Raw genomic sequence first — 27,994 nt, forward strand, 5'->3', positions numbered from 1 at the left:
ACTTCGCCCCCATTTACTCTGACACACTTATTTTATAAGTCTTAAAAACAACCTCACTTTCATATGCACCTCATACTCCAATTGGGCAACGAGACAGTGAATGTTGGGGCATTATATAGCCAGGGCAAAAACAAATGTTTTTCTACGTGCACCTTTATAAAGTATCCTTTTAGTCATCTATCACATATTTATATATATTATCACTATTCCGTAGTTTGTTGATTATTGTTATTTGGGCTGATAACTATATTCTGGCCTCGTAGAGGGCAATGCATTCAGTCAGAGATAAGCGTATGATGAACTACAGTTTGTCACATAGGCCTAATGGGGATTACCATCTAAGGAAATGAAGTTCTTAAAGTCATCAAAAATATTACTAGCACTCTCCACTGTCTAAACTGTGATTTTTATTAAAATCTTAATAAATGGTGCTTCGAAACTCCATTTCAACTGCTTATTGATGAGAGGTGAGACACTTAGTGTGTGTTATAGAATATAGATTTTAGAGTAGTCGTACACCCGTTAAAACTAGACTCCACCAGCTTATGTAAAGACACATGCCTTGTAAGATGCCTTGTAAGATAGTCTGAAAAAGGAGGTAAGAATTCAACTACTATTCAAAACAAGCATTAGAAATGCAATAGGTCTTGCATTTTTTTGAGTTAAAGCTATTGGCATAGTTCAACAGCTATCAGACAGAAATTGCCACTATGCAGGTGCGGAACAGAGCATTGCTCCGTGAAACGGCCTGAAAGCCTAAAGCGATGTTAATAGCCTAGATAATAAAAAGGCAGATCAGGATGACCAGGAGGAACGCGGACGGACATATTGGGATGGCCAACACAAGCAAACAATAAGTGAAATCGCCTGGGCCTAACCCAAGCACGCAAAGGCAGGAGAATCAGACCCAATGCACCAATAAAAACCCCGTATTTCTAAATGGCACAACAATAAACAAATGGCAATTCATGGGCATGCCAAAAGCCGATAGAGGAGATAACAGGTCTTGCAGGCAGCGCATGCGCGCAGCCTAGGCTCGACCTAAAAACGTACAGCTCAGGAATTTATAATATCAATACAGAAACGTGTAGCGTGGTTAGCAAACTTCAAAAAATGTTTATGGTCCAAAATGTTGAACAATAAAATGTTGCTGTACAGAAATATTTTAGTAAGGTAATTATTAATCTGTGTACTGGTGGTAACTGACCATGACTTAAAAGCTTTACACCAAGGAATACGCAAAGAGGAACAGCGAGGGCAGCGAAAAATACCCATAGCAATGGCCTGGGATATGCGGCGCGAGTCCTTTATATCATGGGATGGGACCACGCAATCGACAGCCGACCCCCGTAGATGCTACTACATAGGCAACGGCGCAAACCACCTACTCAGCCAACACACCACAGCACAGCCACTGCACAGCCTAACGCCACAGAAGTTAGATGTACAGACAAAATGAACAATATAACGTAGGAACTAGAAGTGCAAAAAAAAAAAAACGTTGATTGTAAATGTTTCCTGTCACTAAATAATGCAATAGATGCTTACCCTTGGATCCAGAGTAGATACCAACTGTGTTGCCCAGTTATTTAATTGTGGGGTGGGTGGGGGGGACTCAGGGATGTTCTATTGGATTTGATTGGCATATGGTTCCCCTGTTAAAATTATTGTATAAAATAGACAAATTGCATGTGAAGATGTAAGACGAATAGGACTAATTACGAAAATGTATATTCGAGCCATGAGATGGCAACTGTGTAGCAGTATGGTAACTAACACTTGCATTGTAATAATTTATACATGTATGCTCATGATTCAGAACAGGTGCTAATTATATAACCAAGTTTACTTATAAAACTCAGTTTGTTGAAAAAAAAAAAGAAGCCTACACCAAGGAAACTCTGTATTTTAAAAATCGGTCTTCTTGGAGTGTTCTAATCTTGTAATTTCCCTTTGTAATCTGAGATGTTTTTGGAAAGCCTCACAAATTTAACATTGGCTGTTTTAAGCTGTCGCTTTGAGGGAGCATGTCCCATACCAAGTCTGTGATATTAGAAGTTGAAATTTTGAGGAAAGTGTTTAACTTGATGTATTTACTCGGATTGTGTGAAGTAAATTGAAATGTATGTTCGTGCAGAATACCGGGGGTTTAGCATTTTAAAACTTTAAAACGCTATTCTTCCTCTATGGTTATTTGTGTACTCTGAGTCCCCCTTTATGCAGTCAAAGGTATATTTTTACCGGGGTTTAGTAATTGCTCTTTAGTATTGGATGCCTTTTCATGGTATTCTTTTCTTGTGGAATCCACCAGGTTTTTAAGAACTAATGTAAACAATGGTGAATAGATCAATATCTGTTTGATGATATGAGAAATGTCTTTGATATTTGCAGCATGCACGAAAAAGATGAAAAAATAAGAGCACTAGAAGAACGACTACAAAATGAACTAATTCGTTTCTCAAACAAAATGGAAGATTATAAGGTACAAAAATAGTTTATTTGCTTGCATCCTAATAAACCATGCAGTGAATATTTCGCTGTTGGTGAGGGAGATTTTCGGGGCTCGGCCGGCATTATATTGATTAAAAAAAGATGGTTTTCAAAAAGCTTTCTGTTGTCAAACTGTCTCCTACCTTTGCTCTTCTTTTCAAGTAGAAGCACACTACATGTCTTAATTAGTTATGATTTGACCTATATCTTTAAGTTAAGGGCAAAGCATAATTTTTTAGAACACTATGAAATCTTATAGGTATTTCTTTGCTAGAATATATATGTATATATATATATATATATATATATATATATATATATATATATTTGTGTGTATATATTTGTGTGTATATATATATATATATATGTATATATATATAAAATCTCTTACCTATGCCTTAAAGTGCCCAACTAGCACAGTTCACTGTCCTGTCGTTTTTACTGGTATCTGTTGGCAGTAGAATACTTCTGGATGCATGAATCTCCAAAACACCTTTTACAAAATAATTTTTCTTAATTAAAAAATAAAATAAAGAAAACAGAACTACAAAAGACAAAGTTTTCTTTTTTTTGGTTTGTTTAAAAAATTACAGCCAGTTTAGCTGCTCAGTCCTTTCACCATTTTTAAAACCGAAAAACAAAATTAAAAATGCAGCCTCTAACCTGAGATGTAAATAGAGTGCAAATTTGACACTGCAGAATGACAGACGCTGCACTGTGCTTCTATGTCCATCAGGCGATTTGTGTTTTGTAAGGAAATAGTCCATGGGGAGGGAGGTGAAATTTGTACGGTTTCAGAGAGAATACTCGTAATTGAGAACTGGAATTGTAGGTAGCTAGCTTTTCCTTTTCCGTCATGGGATTCTCTGTGTTATGTATAAGCAGTAAAACTATATGCAGTACTAATTATACTAATTATACTTAGTATATAACTAAAAATAAATCTGAAAGTGGGAACCAAAATCTTCAAATGGAAAAACAAATCTAATTTAATGGGAAAACTTTCTGCAGTGAGGTTAGCAGGAAAGGGAGGTATTAGTCTTAGAATCCGAATCAGTGGAGTAGTACTTAGCAAATGTATAAACTGAACTCCAAGTGGCCACCTTACAAATGTCCTTAGTATGGAGCATTTTTTATCAAAGCAGAAAAAGCTCCCTTTTTCCAGTTAAATGAGTCCTACACTTGCCAGGCGAATGTCAGTTCGCTTTGTGTAGCATGTTATGAACTTACACTACCTACCTGGTTGCAGATAGTTTTGTGGAAACAAAAGTTGTGCAGATGGCCCCATAATTGACAAATAAATACTTTGAGTATTCTCTAAGGTTTGATGGGCCTTCTCTGATGGGGAAGGAGGATCAGAAATTGGTGGTTGGACATGACTATGCCTCATCTTTCTATGTCTGCCATCTACATTTCTTAAAGGAGTGGGAATCCTGATGGTACGTCACACATAGGTCATGCTTGAGAAAAAACTGCTACCTCTCAAAAATGGTATCTCTGCCAAATGAACATCAAAAGTCGTTGAGTGAAAACAAAAAAAGAAATCCAGATTCAGTTGTAACTAGTTTGAAAATATTTGTTATGTAGTATTCTTCTCAATGAGTTGAGAAAACAAACTGCTAATTGACTCAGCAGGGCAGGTTGACGGGCCAATGCAGCCTGTGGACATCTTAAAGGTGTGTTGCCAGTTTTACATTCTGCTTACAGCCTGTGCTAGAGTCTACATTTTTTCAGTTAAAAGAATTCTAAGAACAGTTCTGTTTTCAGTCAGATGTATTTTTATTGATTTGGCTGTATGTTTTAAAATTGCAAAAAGGCAAACGTTGCCTCTTAAATTCATATTCTGTATACTACACAATCTCACACCTTTGCATAGCTGTTTTGTTGTTTATGGATTCAAGCTCCTCCGAGTAGCTTGTTAGCTACTGGTAGCTCTTCAGATACATGTAAGTAGCTGTCCTGTGTGCAACCTATCCTACTAAATTTAGAAGCTTTTCCTTGGTTGAGTTAATAAACGTATACCTAAATTGAGACTATTATTTGAGAAACAAATGTTTTTTGTTTTTTTTCTTAGAACTCCTCAGCTATTTCGCAACAAATGGCTGAATTTTCACAATATGTTTAAAGCTGATATTTGAGTGATAAATCATGTGACGTTTAGCAGACTTTTTACAAATGGTATAACCTAGGTTCCAGAGGCTTTGCAGCTGGGGTTGTTATATATTACCGATTTAGAGGCATTCCATATTAAAAAGGCTGTTTTTACATTGCTGCTGGCAACCAAGCTGGACCACTGGTTGTCCACTAGTGTAATCTTGCAAATGTGGTCACTATTACAGCACTTATAATATTAGTATCTCTCAAAGAGCTTTATTGAGTAGCTCCTAATACAGAAAAGGTTGGATTCCCCTGATATTAGAGACAGTACCCAGAATAGTGAACTGTGTTTAAAGCTAAATAGCTTTTTCTTTGTCAACATTTATCTCAGTAAATAAATCAGGAAATTATCCACTAGGCAATAATAACTTTACACCTTTTTATTTATGACGATAGATAGCAAAGATTATTATGAGGTCAGAATTTAGAAGAGGTGCAGTAGGCATATGAAGATTCCACAGTACCATCAGATCGGTCGGTAATCCCAGGTCCACCCAGTGGGTCAGCCTTCAGGGAAGATGTCCTGTAGATAGGTCTTGGCATGTCCATCATGGACAAAGCCAGCCTCCATAAAGGATAGCCACCATCATCTGCAGCATGTTCATGGAGTCCAAATAGATCCTACCATTCGCTTATCAATAAAATACAAATGAAAATCACACTCCGTTTCCACATGTCCCGCACCTGGTAAATGCATAACACCACAATTAATAGAACTGGACTGACCTTTCACTGGGAAGAACCAGTTGCAGTCTCACCAGGGGGAGAGTTAATAAGGTTTGCACTCCTCAACAGGTAATCAATCTCACCATATTCCCTTGATTGAGGGGGATATAGCTACCCTCGGTCACCATGGGGGTATCGCCTCGTCTTCAGAACACTTTTCTGTTGATGAACAGGAAGGTGACAGGAGCAGTTGGTTCGCAAGATTATCTAGTTCACTGGAGGAAAAGCATAGGACTAGCCAGAAAATGCAGGGCAGTATGGTAATGCTTTTCCATGTACAGGACTTGCGTCTGAACAAAAGTACATTCTAGAAAGCCTATATACAGCCTTTTTGTATCGAAATAATTTGTAACTTATTGACATCAGCAAGTATCTTTGTTGTCATCTTTATTTTTAGATGTGTAGCCTAATATTAGCTTATAGTTTTTTGTCACATTGGCATTCTTGGAAAACTGAAGTTGGTCCCCTTTGATGATATCTAATACTTTTTTCATTTTCACTGAATTCAAACTTAGTATTTTGATGACCTAGTAAAAATATCTGATTGGGTTAATGGGCGGAGGATATGTTTCTTTGACAAACTCTCCCATCATTTTGGAGTTCTACTTAATTTGTATTGATACTTGGAGATGGTGGTCTGGGCTTTTTCGGTCTACACAGTATTTTAATATAAATGTCTCCCTGCTAAAATGCTAGATCGGTGCCCTCATATATTGAGATGAACAAAATGTCTGGTCTAATCGCACTTTTAATTGCGATAATAGAAAGTAGTTTATCTCTGAGCTTGTTTCTTCTCCCTATTCTTAAAATGTGGTTAAAATAGGCTTTAATACAAGTGTTCATCTTCTCCTCCTAATTAGGTTTTACGGTCTCCTTTTTGGTTTGCCACTCACTTACGCAGAGCATGAAACAAATGTAATCTTAAGAATGTTAATATTCTCCAGCATTGCATCTTTCATAGATTCTTCATGGCTTATCTGGGAGACCTATGGGAACATTAAATCCGCAGTAATGCCACATTTGCTTAGAAATGCATTAAAATAAACTGCTTTATAAACAACCCAAATGTCAGCTTGTGAGGTGAGGGCATAAATGTCTCCACTTCCTCAGAGGCCACCATACCTCTGACTTCCAACCCCAATTTGTGTGGAAGGAAGTCCCTGTTCAGATCTCTGCTCAGAAACCTATTTTCTCCCATCTTTCATCTTCTGATAAACTTCTACTGTATATTTTGACCTAGAACATTTCCTCTTGCAAACCTTCTGTTCTTGAATGATAATTTATTTGATTTTTCTTTTTTCCTGTCAGAATGGCCAAACCCAAGAGTGCTTCCATTAGACACCGTGCTTCTTGTGGCAAGAATACAATGTATGCTGATGATCAAGCAGTGATTGCATCTGCCGTAGACATCAGAACAAAGATTGTAAGATTTGTTGAACTTTCTCCACAAAAACGTGTGAACTATGAGGATCGACTGCTCCGATTCCTCCATGTGAGGAGTCTCCGTACTCTCCTCTGCTCCCCCATACCTACGATAGATACCCTTGAAGAAAAATAGGAAGGTGGACAGCTGAATAGACTAGATCTGAAGCCTCCAGAAAGTCTTACAAGCAATCTCTTGTGAAGAAAGAATTCTAAAGCCTCTTAAATGAAGGCACTCTGTACAGTCTCCAATGACAAGCACCTATGACACCATGGCAAAGTCACCATCGACTGCTCAACCTCTTTTCCCCTTCCAACTCAGATGCCATTATCAACGACTGCAGTCAATGCCTTTTATAGTCGGTGCTTAACAATTGATGGGTCCTCAATTGACAACTAGTGCATCTACTCTGCTGTTGACGACTCCAACATCTAGACCCGTGACCGCATCAAATGTAATGACAAGCACATTGTTTATAGTCTTGTACATGACCGCATCTGGTCAGTTTGCCAAGCCAGCTATGAAACCATCTAGTGCTACCTTTGATGCCCCTGAAGCAGCAAGTAAGATTTCATCCTTGTCCAGTAGAGAAATTTTTGATACTGAAGTGGAAGTTGCAGGATTCATTTGGGGGAGCTACTTGCTCTATTAAACTCCATGTCGGATATAAAAAACAGTACGGGAAAAGAGCGCCTCAGGAACAGCAACCTTGGAAAATATTATGAGGGTGATGATGACTCCAGTGGAAATATGGATACCCTAATTATGACCTTTCATACAACGACTATTATGAAGAACCATAATATGCAGCCAGCCTTTAATGAGACTGCTGACGAATGTAATCAGTGAGTTGCATCCAATGATGTCTGACACCACAACCTCTTTCTGAGTGACCAAGACCATGTGCCACACCTATGCCACAATCAGTACCAGCACCTCGAGTTAACAGTTTCTATACCTTCACCTTGTTGTATCAACATCCGCAGGATACTTGCACACCAGATGATGATCAAAGCTACGAGAAAACACTCCGGATCAGTCTGAAGTGTGAGATGATTACGCATGCAGACTCCCTGCCAAATGACATTGGTCGTTTCCACTGGCTGATGGAGAGAGCCTCCAGTAGATTTCAGTTGCCAGTTACAGAGACTGACTGATTTTTGCGTAATTGCAGAAGTCCACCAAGCAAGTCCATTAAAGCCGATTCCCTTTATAGACTTTATTTGGCAGTAACAATTGAAGATACTGCCATGATGCCCTGTCATAGTGATTTGTCTGATCACAAAACTTAGAGCACATGATAATACTCCAGCATGCCTGATGGGTTAACCCCTGCAGACTCCGTAGGGATGTAGATACACTGCACTGCTCATGGAATTCTACCTTGCAATGCATGGAGCTTCCAGACCACTGCTAGTGTCCATGCATCAACATCCTTGCCGTTGTTGAGCAAAAGGCAGAAATTACCTTGGACATGTTTATTTGAAGGCTGGTCCATTATGAACATGTACTCCGTTATTTCTGAAAAAACCTGCAACTACCCCACCACAGAAAACTTCCCTAAACATCTGTGGTCATTGCAAGAAGAGATTCTTTCCATGATGACTAAGGGGAAGTTGGAGCACGTCCCAAAATCCCAGTGAAATACGTTTTTTTCCTCCAGATGTTTTCTCACTCAGAAATGTTTGGAGAATGGTGATACATTTTGGACCGTCGGCATGAGGGCAAATACATGACGTCTGTGGATCTGCATGATGCATATTATTATATTCTAATATACCACAAGCAGAACAAATACCTGTGTGCGTTTAAAAATCTATGTGTAGCTATCAGTTCTAAGTGCTACCATTCAGTCTCAAAGTGGCACCAAGGAATTTTTCAAAGTTTACGGCCACTGTAGCAGCTTTAATCTGGCGAAGATGGCACCAAATCTTCTCTTACTTGGACGACTTGGTAATAAAAGGCAAGTCTTTACAGGTTACTAAATCCGCTACAAAAGCATTTTTGAATCTATTTCAAGCTGTTGGCCTCACGCCCAACATAACCAACTCTGAAATGACGCCATCCCCATGCATTCAGTTCTTAGGAGATATTTTAGAAATTGCTGTAGGGTAAGCTCTTCCTTCAAAGGAAAGGATTCTGACGTTGCAATCCTTGGTGTTTTGGATTCAAAGTCTGAAGACCAGTATTGTTTACACTTTAAAATCCCTTCCGAAAAATGATGATGTCCGGCATCCCGTTGATTGCTCACCATAGGATAAAGCATGAAGGATTGGAGGCCCAGTGGCTTCTGGTGTCAGCATCTTTTGAGGATCAAATTCTAATCATGGCCAGACTCAAGGCAGTGCTGCAGTGATGGAAGTTACCTTCCAACATGATGGTGGGCTTATCCTTCCAGTCAGAGCCAACTAATTTTATCAACAAACTTCTACTTCTTTAGATGGTTGGGGAGCTCACTTACAACAACTGGAAGCCAGCCAAAGGCCATTGGTTGGAGTCAGAGAGACAGCTTCACATAAATGTTCTTCAGCTCAAAGCTGTCCAATGTCGGGCAACTCTTCAGTGCTGATCAGAACAGACAATACACTGCTATGTTTTACATACACTAACACAAACTGGGCAAGCCCCCAGCTTTTTAGGAAGAGCCTCTACATCTCTAGAATTGGGCCATCAGTCATTACTTACTCCAACACAAAAATATTTGGCAGAAGGGAACAATCCATGAGTGGATGAATTCAGCAAGACAGAAGCTTTATCTCCCAAATGGGAGCTGAGCCAACATCTGGTAATAAGGATCTTTCGTCAGATGGGGCAGCCAGCATTGCATTTGTTTGAATCAGCTCAGAATAATATATGCTGTTATTTCTTAAGTAAAGTTGATAGGAGAGGTGCTTTCAATGTCATTGACTAAACCCATTTGTCAACAGTGCAAAATGATTCTCGTGGCACGGAATGCTCTTGCCAATATGGTTTCACCAATCTTCTCCATCTACTGGGAGCTTCTAGCATTCGCCTTGGCAGCCATCAGGATCTTCTCTGCAAGGAGGATGGCCATATTATTAATCACAGTCCGGGATGACTCAAATTAACAGTATGAATCCTAAATACTTGGAATTCTCCAATATACATATCCTTTCAGACTGCTGTGAGATTCTACATCAAGCCAGAGTCCCCTAAGTTGTAAAAAGTATCCCCAAACATGTTGCCATTGGCAAAATGTGGATGAAAACGTTCTGTTAAAGCAGACCTCAAATATGCAACATTGATAACTGTTTCCTTATTGATCTTGACATCAGCCAGGAAAGTAAGGGAAGTGCATGCATTTAATATTAATGAGCCATTTTTGTGATTCCAAAACACGAGGATTATTTTATGAACAAATCAAAAATCCATCCCAAAGGTAACATCTGACTTCAGCTAAATGAATCTGGCGTTCTCAAGTCTTTCTTCTGAAATCTTTTGACAGTGGTTGAGAGAACTCTTCATTCTTTGGACATTTGACAATGTTTAAAATGGCATATGGACCAAACAAAGACATTCGAGAGGTTGGACTAATTGTTTGTGGCCTTTGGCCTCTTACAGAAAATGCAGTGTAATTCTGAGCAGAGAGTAGCAAGGTGGATAGCCTTGGCTATGCAATTCTAACTGAAGACATCTGTTTTCATCTCATTACACCAGAAGTGCATTGTAAATGACACTTTGGATGCTGGAGTTCCACTAGCTGATATCAGGAGTGTCGCAACATGAGCTAGTCATCACACATTTGTGAAATATCACCTCCTAGACAAGAAAGCAGCTAGAGATTCAGCTGTGGGCCAGGTGGTCCTCCGTAATCTGTTTTACTAAGGTAAACCTCTTCCTGCTTCCTTCTTCTGTTAAGTTCAATCAGTGTTCTTAATGTCAGTATTCCATAATTTTGCTCGTGATATGCATACTGAACATTGAACACTGCTGGCTATTCTGAGCCAAGCATGTGAATCTATGAAATACCCAATGCTGGAGAAGAAACAAGTTACTTACTTTAAACTGCAGTTTTCCAGCGTTATCTTTCATATATTCATGCAACTATCCAACTTACCCAGTCCAAGGCTGCCAAGTTATCCTTACTCGCTTTTGCTTTGAAAATCTAAGGCATGGCACCCTCATGGGGGAGTGGAGATCAGTGTGCATCATCTCACTGGTTGAACTTTGGGTCATTTATAAAGAGCTGAAGGGGTTACTAAAGAATTATTTGAGCGTATTTTAAAGGGAATTAGGCCTTACTGCTACTATAATGTTCTCCAGTATTGAGTCTTTCATGTATTCATATGCTTGAATCGTCCCCGTGGTCAAGGCTGGAGTCCTAAGATGATTAGAATTAACAGTGAACATCAAAAGCACTGGACAGTAAAGTCAAACCCCATGAGATTGTGTACCCAAAATGATGTAGATTGGTATACAATCTCATGGGGTTTGACTATGGACCGCCTGGCTAGACAGGGATTCAAGCATGAATGAATGAATGAATGAAGAAATGAAGATTTATATCGCGCAACTAAGCCCGAAGGCATCAAGGCGCCTATCATGAAAGATACTAATGCAGGAGAACCACAGGTTCGGATAAGTAACCTGTTTTAATCAATCAATCAATTTATTTGTTTCAGCTTATAAGCCATTATAAAATAGATAAAAACAATCCAAACAATTAAACAATTGTTTAACCACAAAGTACATCCCTGGAAGTAAATAAAAGCTTTAAAAATTGTATCGCGTTAGTTTTCAGGCATAAAAAATATAAAATGCAACCAGAAGAAATACAATTTGTAGGTCACTCCTTGGGCACAGATTCACTCAATTGGATCTTATTTTATATGTCCAAAATGTAGCGAAAAATCTGTTTCCTGGGTGACAGATTTGGAACAGAGCAGCATAAAATGAATTATTGTTTATCGCCCTACCTAGTTCACGGTTGCAGTATTTCAAACAGGTTTTAGTAATGAACCATTTCTATGCATGAGATAAAACCTGTGGAGTTTCTAAGTCTAAATTTTATATAAAAACTTCTTTTTCACTCTGGTGCTATCTGGTCTACATGAAATTCATAAGTGCTTGAGGATTTGACTATGAAATACGATGGCATCAACTTCCCTTTACTAGTTGTTTTGAGTAACTTGTTTCTTCCAGGTTACTGTGCTACTCGCCTGCAAAATGATGGGTCTTACGCCTCATTATGGGCCTCATGTAGGTAGCATACCAGTTACCACTTCTAAAATACCGAACGATACCGAATCGGTATTTTAGAAGTGGTAACTCGTATGTAGGTAATGAGTCGGTATTTTTTACCGATTCGTTACAATTCGGTAATTACCGAATCGGTATTTACCGATTCGGTAATAAGGCATACCTTCCCATTGATGGGAAGGTATGCCTCATTACCGAATCGGTAAATACCGATTCGGTAATGTGGTGAACACATGCAAGGGTGGCAGGGTGTCACATTGACACCCTGTTGCACCCCTGATTCGGCCATGTGTACACATGTGGCACACATACATGCCCTAAGGGCATGTATGTATGCCACATTGCACACTGCTACGCGCGTAAAAATGCATAAACACATACATTGATTATTTACCACCAACTATAAGTTGGTGGTAAATACCGACTCTTAAACACACCCACACACTCCCCCTACATCTCGATTTTGGTTTCGGAATTTACCGAATCGGTAAAATTACCGATTCGGAAAAGTTACCGATTCGGTAACATTACCGATTCGGTATTATTACCGAATCGGTAATTTTACCGATTCGGTAAATTCCGAAACCAATAATTGTCCCCCTACATACCAATAGCCAAAATACCGGTCGGTAACGGTATAATTACCGAAAATCGGCCGTTACCGACCGGTATTTGGCTACCTACATGAGGCCCTATATGTCTGTGATTTTGACTGGTTGTGAGTTGAGTTGTAAAGTGGACGTTTTTGAGTTCCCAGTTTCCTGCCTACACCTGACCATAAATGTCTCAGCATATTGGAAGTGAGGGTATCTTCGTATCTCTTTCCTTACCTTTTCCTGTGGTATTTGGTCCTATTTGAATGATCTTAGATTCAGTGCCGTTCCTTTAGGTTCCCCTGCTTGTCATCGGGGGCAAAAGAAAGTGCTGCTAGCCTTCTGTTGCCTTTAAGGACAGTGTTTTAAATATATGTTCACCAGTCATGACCGTCTTAATCACCTTGTTTTCCCATATGCACTGTCATGGGTTCTATTGCCTTGTACAAAAGGGGCTGTGAAAGGGGGGCGCACATCAGTTGTGTTCTTTTCTGAACATCTCAGATGAAAAGCTACTTATTTAAATTTTTTCATGGTTCAAAATAGTTTGTAGAAATGCGGGTCCATTCCCACCACACTGCATGTCTTCCTCAAAACCACCTCAATCACGTTCCCGTCAGTATCCAACGTCCGTGAAGTGAAGTCCTTCCAGGTGTTCAGAAGACTGCCTTCCTTAAAGGAATACAGTTGTATCATCATCATATTGATAGAAGGAAGAAGTCTCTTCAGCCTAGAAGCCCTAAACTTTTATAATTCAGTGTATCCACTCTCGAGTTTCATAGGCATGTATGAAACCTACTCGGATTATTTATTTACTATGTGGGTAACTGAAGTTATTGCCCTCAGATGTAGAGATAGTCCCCTGTGTTTGAAGAGAGTTCACATACAGGGTGAGAGACTTGACCCACAGGAGGTAGAAAGTTTTAAACAATTTTAAAGGCTGACTGGGCAAAATGACCTGCATTGTTTCAAAATTTCCTTTGACCATTATACGTCTTTTAATTTATTCTCACGCTGCACATTTATTTTGTATTTTGTAAGAAAGCCATTTCTTTGATATTACTGACAGTCTGATTATCTTGTTGTGACGTGACTATCTGTAGATCGCAGGCTCTTGTGACAACTAAATAGTACATTTCTATATATCTAAAATAACAATCCAATATAACGTGTATAAAATCTGAATAGGAAGAAAGAAGTATTTGAGGTGAGGCTAAATTAGGAAAATCTTTTAATGTAATGGAGGAAGTCCAGCCATGAAGTGTGAGATGAGTTGTGCTCGCGAATGGCCTTACAAGTAACATGCTCAAGCAGAGGAGGCAGGTGGAGCTCAAATCAATGCTTAAATCCACATATTTATATACTGTTGAACACACATGCAGGAGACTGAGTAAATGCTCAAGACAGAATAATAGGTACTGGCTATAGTAAACACAAACCCAGAGAAAGAAGGCCAGGTGTCTGTGATTAAAGATATTTGGCCATTTTCCTGGGCTTCTCAATTCCAACCACAGTAAATCATAGATCCTTGGGTCAAGGATGGTGAGAATTACAGTTCTTAATGAGTAACAAAAGCACAACATTACCTTGGTTATGCACACAGTGTAAGTAGTATAAAACAGTTCGGCTCTTAGTAAATCCGGAATCATTCTGAAAAATTCTGAAGCAGTGTTGATGTTTCTCCATGCACAGGCAGGTCCAGAAGCCAATTGTTGCCAATGTAAAATCCTTATAGGAAGAAAGAAGTCCTTCAGACTAGGTTAAATTAGGAAGATTATTTAATGTAATAGAAAAACTCCAGCCACAGCAGAGTATATTGAGTCAACTCCGCAACTGCCATCACAGCTTCTCTTCAACCAAAAACATTCTATACGGAACATACCACCTTCAAGTGATGTAGGTTCAAGTATAGGTCAAACCCCATCGGTGCTACCCCTCATCTATTGCTATGAGACTCATTTGTACTTCCCTTATGCGTGATATTACTTAATCCTTTCTCTGAGGAAGGATGGGGAAATGGAGATGTTGAAGTCCTTAAAAGGCCTCCTTACAGTATGTTTTTGTCTGTGTATTATCTGAAAATCAATAAAAAAATTATTAAAAAAAAAAAAAGTATAGGGCAAACCATTGATTCAGAGAAAAAATACAAACACCACAATGTATTGTGTAATATTTATGTTTAGTACTGTGTTTTACTACATTTATACCTTATTATTTTTTAGGGTAATCAAGATTTGATGGAACAGATGGAGAGAAGGTAATAGTGCCATAACCTTATGATAGCAGTTTTAGGATTATGCTGGAGATGGGAAAGATCATTTTCAGTGACTTACTGCTGTTTTTGATTAATGCAGTGTGTGGTTTTTACACTAGGAATATCATTTGAGTGATTTTACTATTTATAATTTTAGTATACAAGATAAAGATGAAAAATTGAAAACTGTTGAAGAGCTACTTGAAGCTGGTCTTATACAAGTGGCCAATAAAGAGCATGAATTGAAGGTATTTTTAATACTTTTTGCAATAGCCTATTTTGAATAATCCCAAATCTTTGTTTATATAGTTAGCATTCCAGTGGCTTGCCATGATTTTAACCTGATAGCTTAGAAAGCTATGCCTTGATGTTCTTCTAAAGCTTTAGGTGAATGTTGAGGTATGTAGCATTCTTCATTCATTAACAATAACATGAATCTCTTTGCATGTCCTGCCATTCACATCTTGTGCCAGAGCGGTTATATACTATTTAAGGCGAATAATCTGATTACTATATTATACTCTGAATATACTCATCTAATCAAGGGAACAGAATATGGCAGGTATGGAAACCCTTCGCTGAAAATTATTGTATATTATAAACTCATGGTTGTTTTATTGTAAGAGCTCAATACATGGTTGATACATTTTCTAATGCAAATTGCAGTTGCTTAGATTGCCATAGGTTCTGCTAACATGTTTTCCTTAAAAATCTGCTTATTATGCTATATGCATGCATTTATGGACTAGGCTTGGCCTTTGAGTAAGGGATATGTTCTCATTGATACTTCTACCTACAGGGAGATTCCTTAGATAGCAGATGGGTCCGGCTTGGCTGTGAGCTCTGCCCAGACATACGTCACAGAACCGCACAAGGTGCCACCTAGGCACAGTGATGTCACTTCCCTTTTCATCTGCACCTTAGGGCATGGATCTGGAGTTTATCTCCTTGGAACCTTCTGAATGTTTGCAGTGTGCAGTATGATATGTATAGTGTCTCCTCTGAAGCTGTCAGGCTTCAAGTATTTCCACTTCTGGGATGAGCAGTTGTAGATATCAGACCCTCACAGAGTCTGTTTGAAGTGTCTTGGGTCCCTTTATAATTTTAGGTCATGCGAGAAGCGTGGATGCATTCGTGCTAAGGCTATAAAAAAAGAGGATTTGGATTGGCCTCGGATGCAACTGAGCGACCTCCTCTGGGGACCGTTCTAGTGGTGCCACCAATGCCTATCAGCAGCACTGAACCCATCATGATGCCCGACTCCGATACAGATCCCTATATCTACATGGACAATTAGCAGAGTCCATGGCCGAAAACAATTGGTTTGAGGTCCTGGCTGACGCCAATGATTTGGATATCTCACCAGACACACTGGCCTCCTCTCTCCTCTCAAAGTGGCTACAGAGAAAGGGGCCTATTTTATGATGGTGGTCCGGAGGGCAGCTGAGGTCCTGGACCTACAAGTGCCCACGATTCAAGCCACGACCACTGTTTTGACTGAGGTGGTTTAACCGGGGTTATCTCCATCAGTGCACTTACTACCCTTTAACAAAGCCTTCACTGGTGTCCTACCATGGGCCAAGCCCTGCACATGACCATTGCTCACCGCCATCGCCCCGCTCCCAGGGACCCAGCCTTCCGTTCTCACCACCTTACCCCCTGAGAGCCTGGAGGTCCAGGCATCAACTTTCCAAATCAATCCTGGCACATTCCCTACCACACCACAGGATGGGGAATTTAAGAGGCTGTATACCTTCGGTAAGAGGATATTCTCTTCCCCCAGCCTGTCAGTGCGCTCTGTGAACACCGTGTGTATATTTTCCTTTTATTCTTACTGTATGGGTACTGTCGCACAAATGCTGCCCATGGTTCCAGATGAGGCTTTGGCCGTACTCTCCCAGGCTATTGCTGACAGGCGAGATGTAGCAAAGTTCACAATTAGATGCCTGGGGGATTGACCGACTCATTGGGCAATGCGATTGCTTCCTTGTTGGCTCTTAGACTTCACACCTGGTTGAGGAATACTGGCTTTTCCGGGGATGGCTAAACCTCGCTCATGGACGTACTCTTTGTTTTGACTTGTCTCTCTGGAAACAAGGCAGATTCGTCTTTGTAGAGATTCAAGGACAGTAGGGCTACTTCTAGGTCGTTTGGGCTCTCTGTAACCCCACGACAGCTGCATTCTGCCTTATGCTTCAGTGGCTACAGTAGGGGCTATCAGCCACACCATTTTTCCCTGGCCACCACGGTCAACGGGCTCAGTTCTTTTTATGGCTGCGAATGCAGCTCCCACAAGCATGGTGGAGCCTGTCGCAGCAACAGGGCAGGGTACTGCACCGGAACCTGTCCACTCTCCGCCTTCATGCGTGGAGATTGAGCGGCCACTGTTTAGGGTGTGAGCTTTCTCCTGAAGTGCGTGATGTCATTCTGGCAGTCGGGTATTCTTCTACTAAAACTGTTTATGCCTGACAATGGGAAAGGTTTGTGGTTTGGTGTACATATCCATCAGTTGATCCTCTGACTGCACCCTTGTCTTAAGTTCTTCTATTCGTTCTAGCCCTTGACCGGCAAGGCTTTGCTTTGGGCACAGTGAAAGGACCTTCCCTGTTAGTCACCTGTTATAACTCAACTCCTTAAAGGTTTGCAGCATATGTTTCCTCCCGTGCCCTTCATTATGTCCCGATGGGACTTGAATTTAGTTCTCACCTTCCTCGTGTGCTCTTGTCAATTGATTTGTTTGTGGTAGAGGAAGGATGTGTCTGTGTAGGGAAAAATGGTGGATGGTAACCAGGTCTATTGCACTGATAATGCAGCACCAAAGAAAGTTCAGAATTGAATAGTATATTCTGATTTGTTTTTTTTATTAATTTTATTTTTTAATCACTGGAGAGGTTCTAAGACTACTGGTAGTTCAAGTTTGTAGAATTGGGCTTGGATCTTTCCACTGTTAAGATCCTTCTTTTAGCTCCATTGATGCACAGCTTTCTGTTATCCAGAAGAGCACGAGTCAGGAAAGTAGTCAAACTGGTTATGTAACGGGGTGTGGATTTATGTATCCTCTTTTTACATTTGGAATTCCAAACGATATATCTGAAATAGTTAAGCAAAGTTGTGTATGTATTTAAAAAAGGCACACAAGTAATGATCCTTGGGGCCTGCTTTTTACAGCTGGGGGCTGGATCCTTTGCTGGTGCTGCTTGCTCATTAGATATATGGGGTTCACTTGGTGTAAAACTGCAAGGTTCTTAGTGTGACAAGAAGTGGCTGGGGAAAAAAAGGCCCAGTATGCCATCGAAGTATATTCAGGGGTACACACTGAAAAATTACACGGCAGGCTCCTGACTCCATTCTAGTGGTGCGCAAAGCAATCAAACACAGAAGTAGTTGGAAAAGCTGTTTTAGTGTAGGCCTCTGGTGAGCACCAAACTCCACTATTAAAAAATCTAAATTGAGACAAACGTTGAGTCAGTCAGTGACCACCCCTTTTTTACACTTGTTGTATGCAAGGAAGGATGTATTCACAAGCAATGTCATGTCTGCTCTTTCCTCAAACACTCAACCCATATTTGTAAGAGGATGATTGAGATGTATTCCCTCAACTCTCAAAGGCAAGAACATTGATATGATAATCAGTAGTCGTTTCACATAACTCTACCAACTATCTTTATCACCCTTTTCAAGCACAGCAGTCCACAGACACAGACTTCGTAGGCCTGTTATGGGTGACCATCACGTTTTGTCTGCTCATCCGTCACAGAAAAGTATGATTTTTCAACCATCCCGCACCAAGCAAAACCTGAATGCTTTCCTCACAGCACTAAGAGATTTGAAGAAACAGAAACTTGCCTTTTTTTATTGCTGGAAGATATTTACTTCGGGTAGCCTGGCTTCCACACTGTTAATGTCACCTGCCTTCAAGACTGATAAGTTCAGGCCTTCTGGAAATTGGCAAAACTTGATGATCAGGTGACAGATCACATAAAGAAATTGTTCATAGATTTGGACAAAGAGGACTTAGATGCAGCAAAACAGACCTTATAATGGGGTCTAAGCATTACAGCCACCATTGCTCAATCCATGGGCACAGATTTTAAACTGTGTCGCATGGTTAGGTGTGTTACACTGAATTTATTTGAGATGTCCACGTCACACGAACATGTCCTTCAGCGAGAGGCAGTTTGAAAAAGCGGATTACTACCTGGCATGCTTTAAAAGCAGTAGAGCGAGGGTTCGTGCTCCGGGCTTTCCGAACCAGTGCAACAATTCATCTAACATAATAGAAAGCTTTGCTGCTTTTCAAGGGCTGTGCAGTCCCGATGGAAACAACCTTCTCAGCCTGTCCAGGCACCCAAGTAGATTTATCACTTCTCCCAAGGTAGTATGGATCTAGCAGCAGATGCCGTTCTTGACATCCTCTGCCATCTCTGCTGCATCTACACACAAAAAACCACACCCGCAAGGCAACCCGCCATCCAAAGTGACAGCACGTGCTCCTTAAGTGGGGGATCCCAACCAGCAGCCAAACTCGGAAGAGGGGAATGGGAATAGATCAGGGACAGGGGAACCACACGGCCGTGGCGGGGGGAGGGAGTCGGCTAGGGGGACGGAGCTGGTGAGGCAGCCGGCAGCAGTGGCGGCTCACAAATACCCCCGCGATAGGCGTTCCAGGGGCCCCAGATTTTCACCCACGCCCCAGGCTTACCCCTCGCCACATACACTACCTTTTCACGAAACATACACCAATCCATATGTTCTTTCCAGGCCAACACCGCTGGGGGCCACTGGGATCCCCACAATTGAGCAATGTCGCGCTTAGCTATCATGTATCCCAGAGTCACCCACCGCGTCTGCGGGACCGAATAGTCATTTGGTTCCCACACATTCAGCAAGCATCTCCTCGCTTCAGGCAACAGCGCAACACGCGTCACCACACGCAGGACCTCATGCACACCACGCCAGAATCGCTCCACCTGTGGGCATTCCCACAGAATATGCATGAAAGTTGCTAAGGCACCACAGCCACGCTTACACAATCCGTCACCAACAAAGCCCATACGTAGAAGCCTTGGCCCCGTCACGTAAACCCGGTGGAGGATCTTAAGCTGGACGAAGCGAAGGCGAGCCGGGATGGCCACCTCCTTCGGAGAGGCCACCGCGGAGATCCAGTCCTCGTCGTCTAGTTCCAGCCCGTCGCCAACCCAGGCCTCGCGGAGACTAGTCAGCAGGCACGATCTGTCGTTGATCAGTTTTTTATATATAAGGGAGATCGTGCTGTCTGGGACATGGCCATCCAGCACTCTGTCCTCCAGGGGGGAAGACTCCGGAATGGACGCGACATCAGAAAAGACGGAGCCCAGCGCGTGGCGGACTTGTAAGTACCGAAAGTACTCACTGCCTTGCAGCTGAAATTCCGTCCGCAGCGTCTCAAAAGTTTTGAAGCCACCCCTTGTCCAGAGGTCTCCCACTGTGCTGATTCCGATCGTGTCCCACTTCTCGAAGCCCTTCGATGTCCACAGGGAGCCCAACCTCTCAGACGCATATAGCGGTGTCGCCCGGGTCAAACGGTCCTTCCACCCCATCGCTGCATTAGCCGCGTGCCAGACACGCACCATGACACGCGTCGGTCCCGTCAGACGGGAGTCGGGCGCGCCAGAGTAGAGCGCTCGATTGTAGTCGCCACCGGGCAGGAGCATCTTGTCCATTTCAAATGCCGGGTTCAGGGCGGGCCCGTAAAGGCCATGATTAATCGCAGCGAGCTGGGAGGCCCAGTAATACCGTTTAATGTCCGGGAGGGCAACCCCCCCATCGTACCACGGGAGCGTCAGTTTAGCCAGAGCAATACGCGGCCTCCCGTCCCAGAACAGGCGCCGCTGCAGGCTCTCCACCTCACGGAAGTAGCGCGCCGGAACCAAGTCCATAGTGTTCTGAAGCGCATACAGAAAGCGCGGCAAGGACATCATCTTAAACAAGGCCGCTCGGCCAAGCGGCGAAAGCGGAAGACGCCGCCAGCGCGCAACGTCCTCCCGCAAGCGCTGGAGGGGGGGCAGCAAATTCCGCTCGTAGCGGGCCTCCGGGTCTAGGGTAATATATATACCCAGGTACCGGAACCCCTGGGAGGCAATCTGGATCGGGCAGTCCCGTGGTAGGGCCGGAGCCTCCCCGGAGAGCACATACACGCAGGATTTCGCCCAGTTGATGACAAGGCCTGAGTTACGACCGAAGGAGCGCAAAACATCAACCAGGACAATCAGCGAGTTACGCGGGGAGGCGAGATACAAGAGGATATCATCGGCGTAGAGGGACACGCGGTCCTCATGCTCGGGGGTCCAGCGGAGACCACGGATAGAGGGGTGCCACCGCAGCCACTCCGCCAAGGGCTCCAAGGCCAATGCAAACAGGAGCGGCGACAAGGGGCAACCCTGACGCGTGCCCCGCCCCAGCGCGAAGGGGGCCGAAACTCGCCCATTCACCACCACCTGCGCCAATGGGCCCGAATACAACAATTTGACCCAGCTAATGAATCCCGGTCCAAATCCAAATTTCGCCAGCATCGCCCAGATGTATGGCCATTCAAGCGTGTCAAACGCCATGGTGGCGTCTAAGGACGCCAAGATGGCCGGCTCCCGCACAAACGGGACACGCGCGAGCACCCCATGCAAGCGTCGCAGATTAAGAGCCGTGTTGCGATGGGGTATAAAGCCAGATTGGTCTTGGTGGACCAAATCGCCCACCACGCCAACCAGCCGGTTGGCCAGTACCTTGGCGAGGATTTTGGGCTCCGCGTTCAAGAGCGAGATAGGCCTATAGGATGTAACCCGCTCACGGGGTCTCCCCTCCTTGTGGATCACCACGATTGTGGCCAGACGCTGGTCCGGCGGGAGGGAACCCTGCGAGTGGGCCGCCAGGAACATGGCGCGCAGGTGGGGCGCCAGTACATCCGGTCGCAGCTTATAAAGCTCGATGGGGATACCATTGGGGCCCATGGCCTTGCCGGATGTGACCGAGCGAATAGCCAGGGCAATTTCGTCCGAGGTGGGAGGAGCGTCCAGCAAATCCCTGTCCTCCACCGTAAGGGAGGGCAGCGCGATGTCCCGAAGCAGGGCATGAGAATCTTCCTCCGAGCAGGGAGAAACCGGGGAATACACCTCGCAGAAGTAATCCGCGAAGCAGGAGACAATGGCTTCCGGCTCGGTGACAGGCGCACCATCCATCCCCTCAATCAAAGGCACCACACGACTCGCTCTCTCCCTCTTGTCCAACCACGCAATCAATTTACCAGCCTTATCACCCACATCATACAGTCGCCCCTGTTGCTCTCTACTGAGGCCCCTGGCCGCCTCCGTGACGAGGGCCCTATAGGCCGCCTGCTTGAGGTGCAAAACATGCAACTTGGCGTCTGTTACCCCGCTCCCCAGGTCCCCCTCTAGTTCCGCAATTTCGGCCTCCACCCGGGTTACCTCCTCCCGCTCGCGCCTCCGGGCATGGGAGATAAAGGAGAGGGCCTCCCCTCTGAGAACTACCTTAAAAGCCTCCCACAGGGAGATGGCCGAAGGGACAGACCCCACATTCTCATCAAAGTATCTCTGTAAGGATTTGATCAAGTCGGCACGAATAGTGGGGTCACGCAAGTACCAAGCATTGATTGGAGCCACCCTGCCCTCCCCCCTAGGGAAGACATCGAAATGTAACAGTACTGGGGAGTGATCTGAAATGCCCCGCGCCAGATGGCACACCTCTCCCACCCTCCCAGCAGAGGCCGCCGGGACAAGGATGTAATCAAGCCGCGAGAGGCTACCATGGGCACCCGAGTGGAAGGTGTATTGCCGCAGCGCGGGATGCTTTAGTCGCCAGCAATCCACCAGGCCCAGAGTATCTAAAAGGCCGGACAGCCAGGCCTGTGCCCGGGGGAGGTCCCTAGGGGGATGGCGATCCATAGACCCAGAAACTACCGCATTAAAGTCCCCCCCAACCACCAGCAGGCCACCCGGGAGGTCCAGGAGGAGGCGCCCCAAGTCCGCAAATGTAGTAGATTGTAACCCAGGCGGGACGTACACTGATATAAAAACAAACACTCTACCCTCCATTCTACCCACCAGAACAGTGTAGCGTCCCCTCTCATCATGGCGCACCTCATCAATTTCCAGCGGGAGCGAGTTCTTAATCATGATACCCACCCCCCGCGAGCCCGAGGTGAAGCCCGAATGGGCCACCAAACGATAGCCTCGCCGATTCATGGCATGAAAGGAGTTACCTATAAGGTGTGTCTCCTGCAGGAAGACAACATCGGGTGAGATACGTTTCAGGTACTGCAGGACCACACCACGCTTAATCCTGTCCCCCAGGCTGTTAACATTCCATGACAACACAGTCAAATCCCTACCCCCCATCATACGTAGAAGCAATCAGTCGTCCCCCACAGAGCATCTCGAGAGCAACAATACAGTAAAGGGCTTGCCTTGCGGTGCAAACAAACAACACACCCCCCCCACCCCCCCCATCCCAACAGAACTCCCCCCTCCCTGCACCCCTGCATGAGCCCGAACAGCCCCCCCAAAGTGCAGTGTGCCTGTCGCCCCATAGATGAAAAAACTAACTAGTCCCCCAGAGGAGGAGGGAAGCCCCCAACAGACCCCACACGACCTCCATCGGAGGGGAACATAAACGATCAGTAAATGGAAAAGGAATGTTGTCCCGAGCAAGGCCTATTCTTCACCCCTCAGTTCTGATCCGGCGGGCCCTCCCCGCCAACCGCACCCCCCCCACCCCCTCGGCCCCGATCTCCAGGCAGAGTGTCCAACCAGTCCCCAGCCGCCTCGGGTCGGTCAAAAAAGTGCGTGCGCCCATCCACCTCCACCCTCAGCTTAGCTGGAAAAAGCATTGAGTACTTAAGGTTCAGGTCCCGTAGGCGACGTTTAACTCCGAGAAAACTCAATCTCTGTTTTTGGACCGCCGGAGTAAAGTCTGGGTAGAAATGCACATCCATGTTATCAAGCTTGACCGGTCCCTGTTGCCTGGAGGTCTGCAGGATAGCGTCTCTGTCCCGAAAATTAAAAAACCGGGCAATGAGAGGCCGCGGCGGGGCACCGGCCTTAGGTCTGCCCCCAGGGACCCGGTGAGCACGTTCCACCGCAAAAAGCTTACTCAGCCCCCGGGGCTGGAGATGTGTAAGGATCAATTCTTCCACAAAAAGATCTGCCGCCTCCGCCTCTCGTCCCTCCGGCACTCCCACAATACGAACGTTATTCCTCCGGGCCCGACCCTCGGAATCCTCCAGTCGCCGGTCCATCAGGGCGCTCGCCTGGCCAAGCCGGCGCACCTCCTTTTGGAGGGCCACCACGTCCGTCGTGAGGCTCGTTGTGGTGTGGGCCAGGGAATCGACCCGGTCGTTGGTTTTGGACAAGTCAGCCCTCACAAGGCTAACATCCACCAGGACCGAGTCTATCTTTTGCGCTAGGGTGTCGAAGCGCTGGTCCACCGAGGCCTTCATCTCTGCGATGGCGCCCATGACGTCCCGGAGGGTCAGATCCACCGGTTGAGCAGATGCCTCCGTCGGGCCCGCCGGGGATGTGCGCGATGTCTCCGGAGATCCCTTCTGGAGGGTGTAGCGGTCCATACTGTTGGATTGAGGCGCCGGGCCGCGGCGGGTCGTCTTCACCTTCGCCCGGTCGCCATCTTGTTTGGTGGACATGCCTGCTCTCCCACCGTCGTGCCAATCTCCTCGAAAGGGCCGATAAACCAGTTCACGGGTTCCGGGGGGGGGGGGAGGGCAACCACTGGGCCGCAGGACGACTCACGGCCGGCGGGTCAGCCGGGCACCTGGACAAGGCCACACCACCACACCCCGCTCCGCAACCCTACCTCGCTTGAGGGCAAGGAGAGCGCAAAAGCGAAAGTGAAAGCACGGGAGACGCGAGTCGCCCAGCCCTGCCCGCCGCTGTTGTTCGCTTTGTCCCCGGGTCGCCCCACTACTCCAATCCGGGGGGCCAGCGCGGAGAAGGCCGCAACCTTCAATCGGTGCTCCCACCGGTGTCCGGGGTCCGATTCGAAAAGGAAAAACGGATGGCGCCTCAGCTCGGGTTCACCGATGCAGTCCCCTCAACAAGGACAGGATATAGCCAGGATTAATTCAGGAGGTCGTGGTGGTCCTCGGGAGCCTCGCACCTACGCGGCCATCTTGGTTGCGCGCTAGGCTCCTCCCCTCAGTCTTGATTTCCAAACATGACAGTGATCTGATACCAATCATGGAATTCCTCATTCTCAACTTTTCATTCAGCAGGACAAGATGCAGTCTTTGAGCCAAATATTACTGGCAAAGAATGCGGGAGGTTGCTTAGCACTCCTGAATGTCCAGGAGGCCCATTTCCACCTCATAGTTCTTCCCACTAACAGACAATACAGTAGGAACCAAGCATTACCAGTTCACTGGTCTTCTGCTTGGAGTGACAACTGCGCCATGCAACTTACAAAGGTGTGGGTGCAGTATGAGCTTCACTGTGTTGGTCACGGGCCCATGTATTTCTGTACTTGGACGACCAGCTGGTGAAAGCTAAGTCCTCAACTCTAGTCAAGGAACACCTTCAGGAGACAATTGCCTTCATCCACAATCTGGGCTTTACCGTTGATGCCCAAAAGTCTCACTTCTGCAGTGCATAGGCTAGCTCATAGGGGCAGTATTTCATAGGGTATTGTGAGGTTTCTACATCTGATGAGGCTTCTGCAGGACCTGTGTCTGCATGATCTCAAAGTCTCATTCATCCTATTAGTGCCACATGCTAGATGGCGAATGATGGCACTTCAGTGGTGCCTGAGGTTATTGTGGCCCCAGCATCAGGTGAGCCTGATAACTCAAGTGCAAATCTTCTAATTGATTCATCTAGATCTGCACAGGTTGATTAATTCATTCAACCTTTTGTTGGGTTGTCACTTCAGCTTTCTGCAGGGTCCGACTAAAGAAGTGGCAGGGGAGCAGCATTCAGATTCTGTCAGAAAACACTACCACCATCCATTCTATTAACAGATGGAAATGTTTCCAATAGCATTTCATCTTGCTTTCTTCATGTGAGAGTGGACACTGTCGTCTCTCACTGGAGGACCATGCGTTGGAGCAACATGTTGAAGTGATGGGGTAATCCTCATTCGTGGAACTCTTTGCATCACCCAGGACAAGACGTTTCCTCTATTTTGTGCCATACAGTTCCCTCTGACTGCTTCCTTGGGGGGATGCCTTTGGATTCCTTGCAGCTACAAAATGCAATAAGACCAAGGGTAAGAGGTAATTAAAAATGAATGAAGAATTCAATAACCAGTCCCAATTTAGTTTGAGTCCACATTCTTCCTGTTTCAAGCATGGAGCAAAAAATCTAGACAGTGCGAATATCAGTTATGGGGTTGTCAGCTGAAGGATCCTATATGCTTACTCGTTCCTTGTAGTGACTAACTTCCTGCGAATAGGAATCAACCATTTTACACATTGCCCTTTGTAAACTTGACAGAAGAATCTTCGAACTATATGGGTGAGTGTGCCTTATCGCCATATTCCTCCATCAGCTCTTCATCATCTGTGAGTACCACCTCGTCACCCCACTCATCTTGGAGGCTATTACCGTCATCTTCTGATACCACAGATAGATCTGGCATTGAGTAGAATTTGCCGTCAGACAGTGCGGAATCTGTATCTCCCAAGTCCACTGTGGCAATACATTGCTCATTCGGGCCACCTTCTCCTTTCCTAATACTGCACTCGAGGGGGGTCGGGTCATTGGAGTCAATCCCAGCACCACCTGTCACACCTTCAGTGGATCTAGAAATTGTAGCAGCTCCTTTTCTTTTCATAAAGATCGCATGTAACATAGGTGCCTTTGCAGCGTCCAGATTCCCAGGCATTGCAGGCATTATAGGAGTGATATGCTTGTTGTTAGCAACAGTCTGCGCACCGTTATCATTATTGCCGCTAGTCAAACCAGCACCTGCTCCAGTCGGGGCTTTGACCTTCATATCAGTTAGTTTGGAGGAGGGAGCCATGCTCCCAGATACACTGACATTGCTGCTAGTACCGTTACTCATAGTGGCATTGCTGTTGGCGCTGGTTATATTATTTATGTTAGCACTGCTTGCATTATTAATATTAGTGCTAGTATTATTCACATTTACAGCAGCAGGTTTTCGTGTGCCTCTGCCTTTCGGCGCCATACCTGTTTCCTTAGCGTTTTCTTAGCGTTTATTGAAAGTTGTTCACTTTGCCATAAACGAAAAAGTCCTTCTCACTTTTCTCAGGGAAAACTCCGGATTCTTCTCGGCCTCTCAGCCTCTCAGCCAAGCATTAAAAGTTTAACTGAGGGAAATCTCACCGTAGTTCATAACACTGTGACACTGTAACACTGCAGCAGAGGAAAAGATCTCACAATCCGGCTATGGCGATACGACACACTCACCCATACAGTCGAGGGGGCTACGGGGTCAACAAGACACAGTCCGGCGAAACCCCGAAACTGAAGGGGCTTCACAGGAGAAGACCCCTCTTTCTCAACCTATTTGGGAACCGGGGGGAGCGGAGTCCCAACCGCAGGATCTAGATCAAGGTGTTAAAGGAGTAACTCTAGACTTAATATATAAGAGCATCATGGCCCATCGGGCTGAGACTAAGGCTGAAAGTAGTCGTACTCAAGGTGCAGTTCGGAAACTACAGAACACCATGCGGCGGATGGTTAAGTCTGTGAATGAACTTACCAAGCGGTGACAGATACAGAGGAACGAATATCATGTACTGAAGATATTCTCGCTAAGCAGCAAACCGCGATAGAAACTCTACAGGCCACTCGAGAGGATATCGAATGGAAGATGACGGATCTGGAAAACCGCGCACGGCGCAACAATCTGCGTGTCCTTGGAATACCAGAGATGAAAGAAGGGAAAGATGCCCGAACGTTCATCATTGAGACTTTCACAGAAGCATTTCCAGAGTTAGCCGAATGGCAGTGGGCGCATAGATATCCATTTGTATTGCGCAAAACTAGTGGGGAATCAAATTCCTCGGCAGGCTCGAAAGTTTTTCCGCGAGCGATACTAATTTGCGTAAATAATTTTGTTTTGAGAGAAACATTATACGATTTGGCTCGTCCTGATAAGCGACGT

At 44.7% G+C, this 27,994-nt stretch overlaps 1 protein-coding gene across 32 annotated transcripts in view; it reads left to right on the forward strand.

The window, feature by feature from the left end:
- The window catches only part of KTN1 (kinectin 1), a 484,843-nt gene that overhangs the window by 273,362 nt on the left and 183,487 nt on the right, over nucleotides 1-27,994 (forward strand). For all 32 annotated transcript variants that reach the window (XM_085626790.1, XM_085626798.1, XM_085626810.1 and 29 more), the window contains exons 17-19: nucleotides 2,392-2,482; nucleotides 14,832-14,866; nucleotides 15,021-15,111. In XM_085626790.1, coding sequence (XP_085482916.1) covers nucleotides 2,392-2,482; nucleotides 14,832-14,866; nucleotides 15,021-15,111 — 217 coding nt within the window. The remainder of the gene's footprint in view (nucleotides 1-2,391; nucleotides 2,483-14,831; nucleotides 14,867-15,020; nucleotides 15,112-27,994) is intronic.

This window comes from Triturus cristatus, chromosome 9, assembly GCF_964204655.1.
Source record: "Triturus cristatus chromosome 9, aTriCri1.1, whole genome shotgun sequence".
Classification (NCBI taxonomy): Eukaryota; Metazoa; Chordata; class Amphibia; order Caudata; family Salamandridae; genus Triturus; species Triturus cristatus.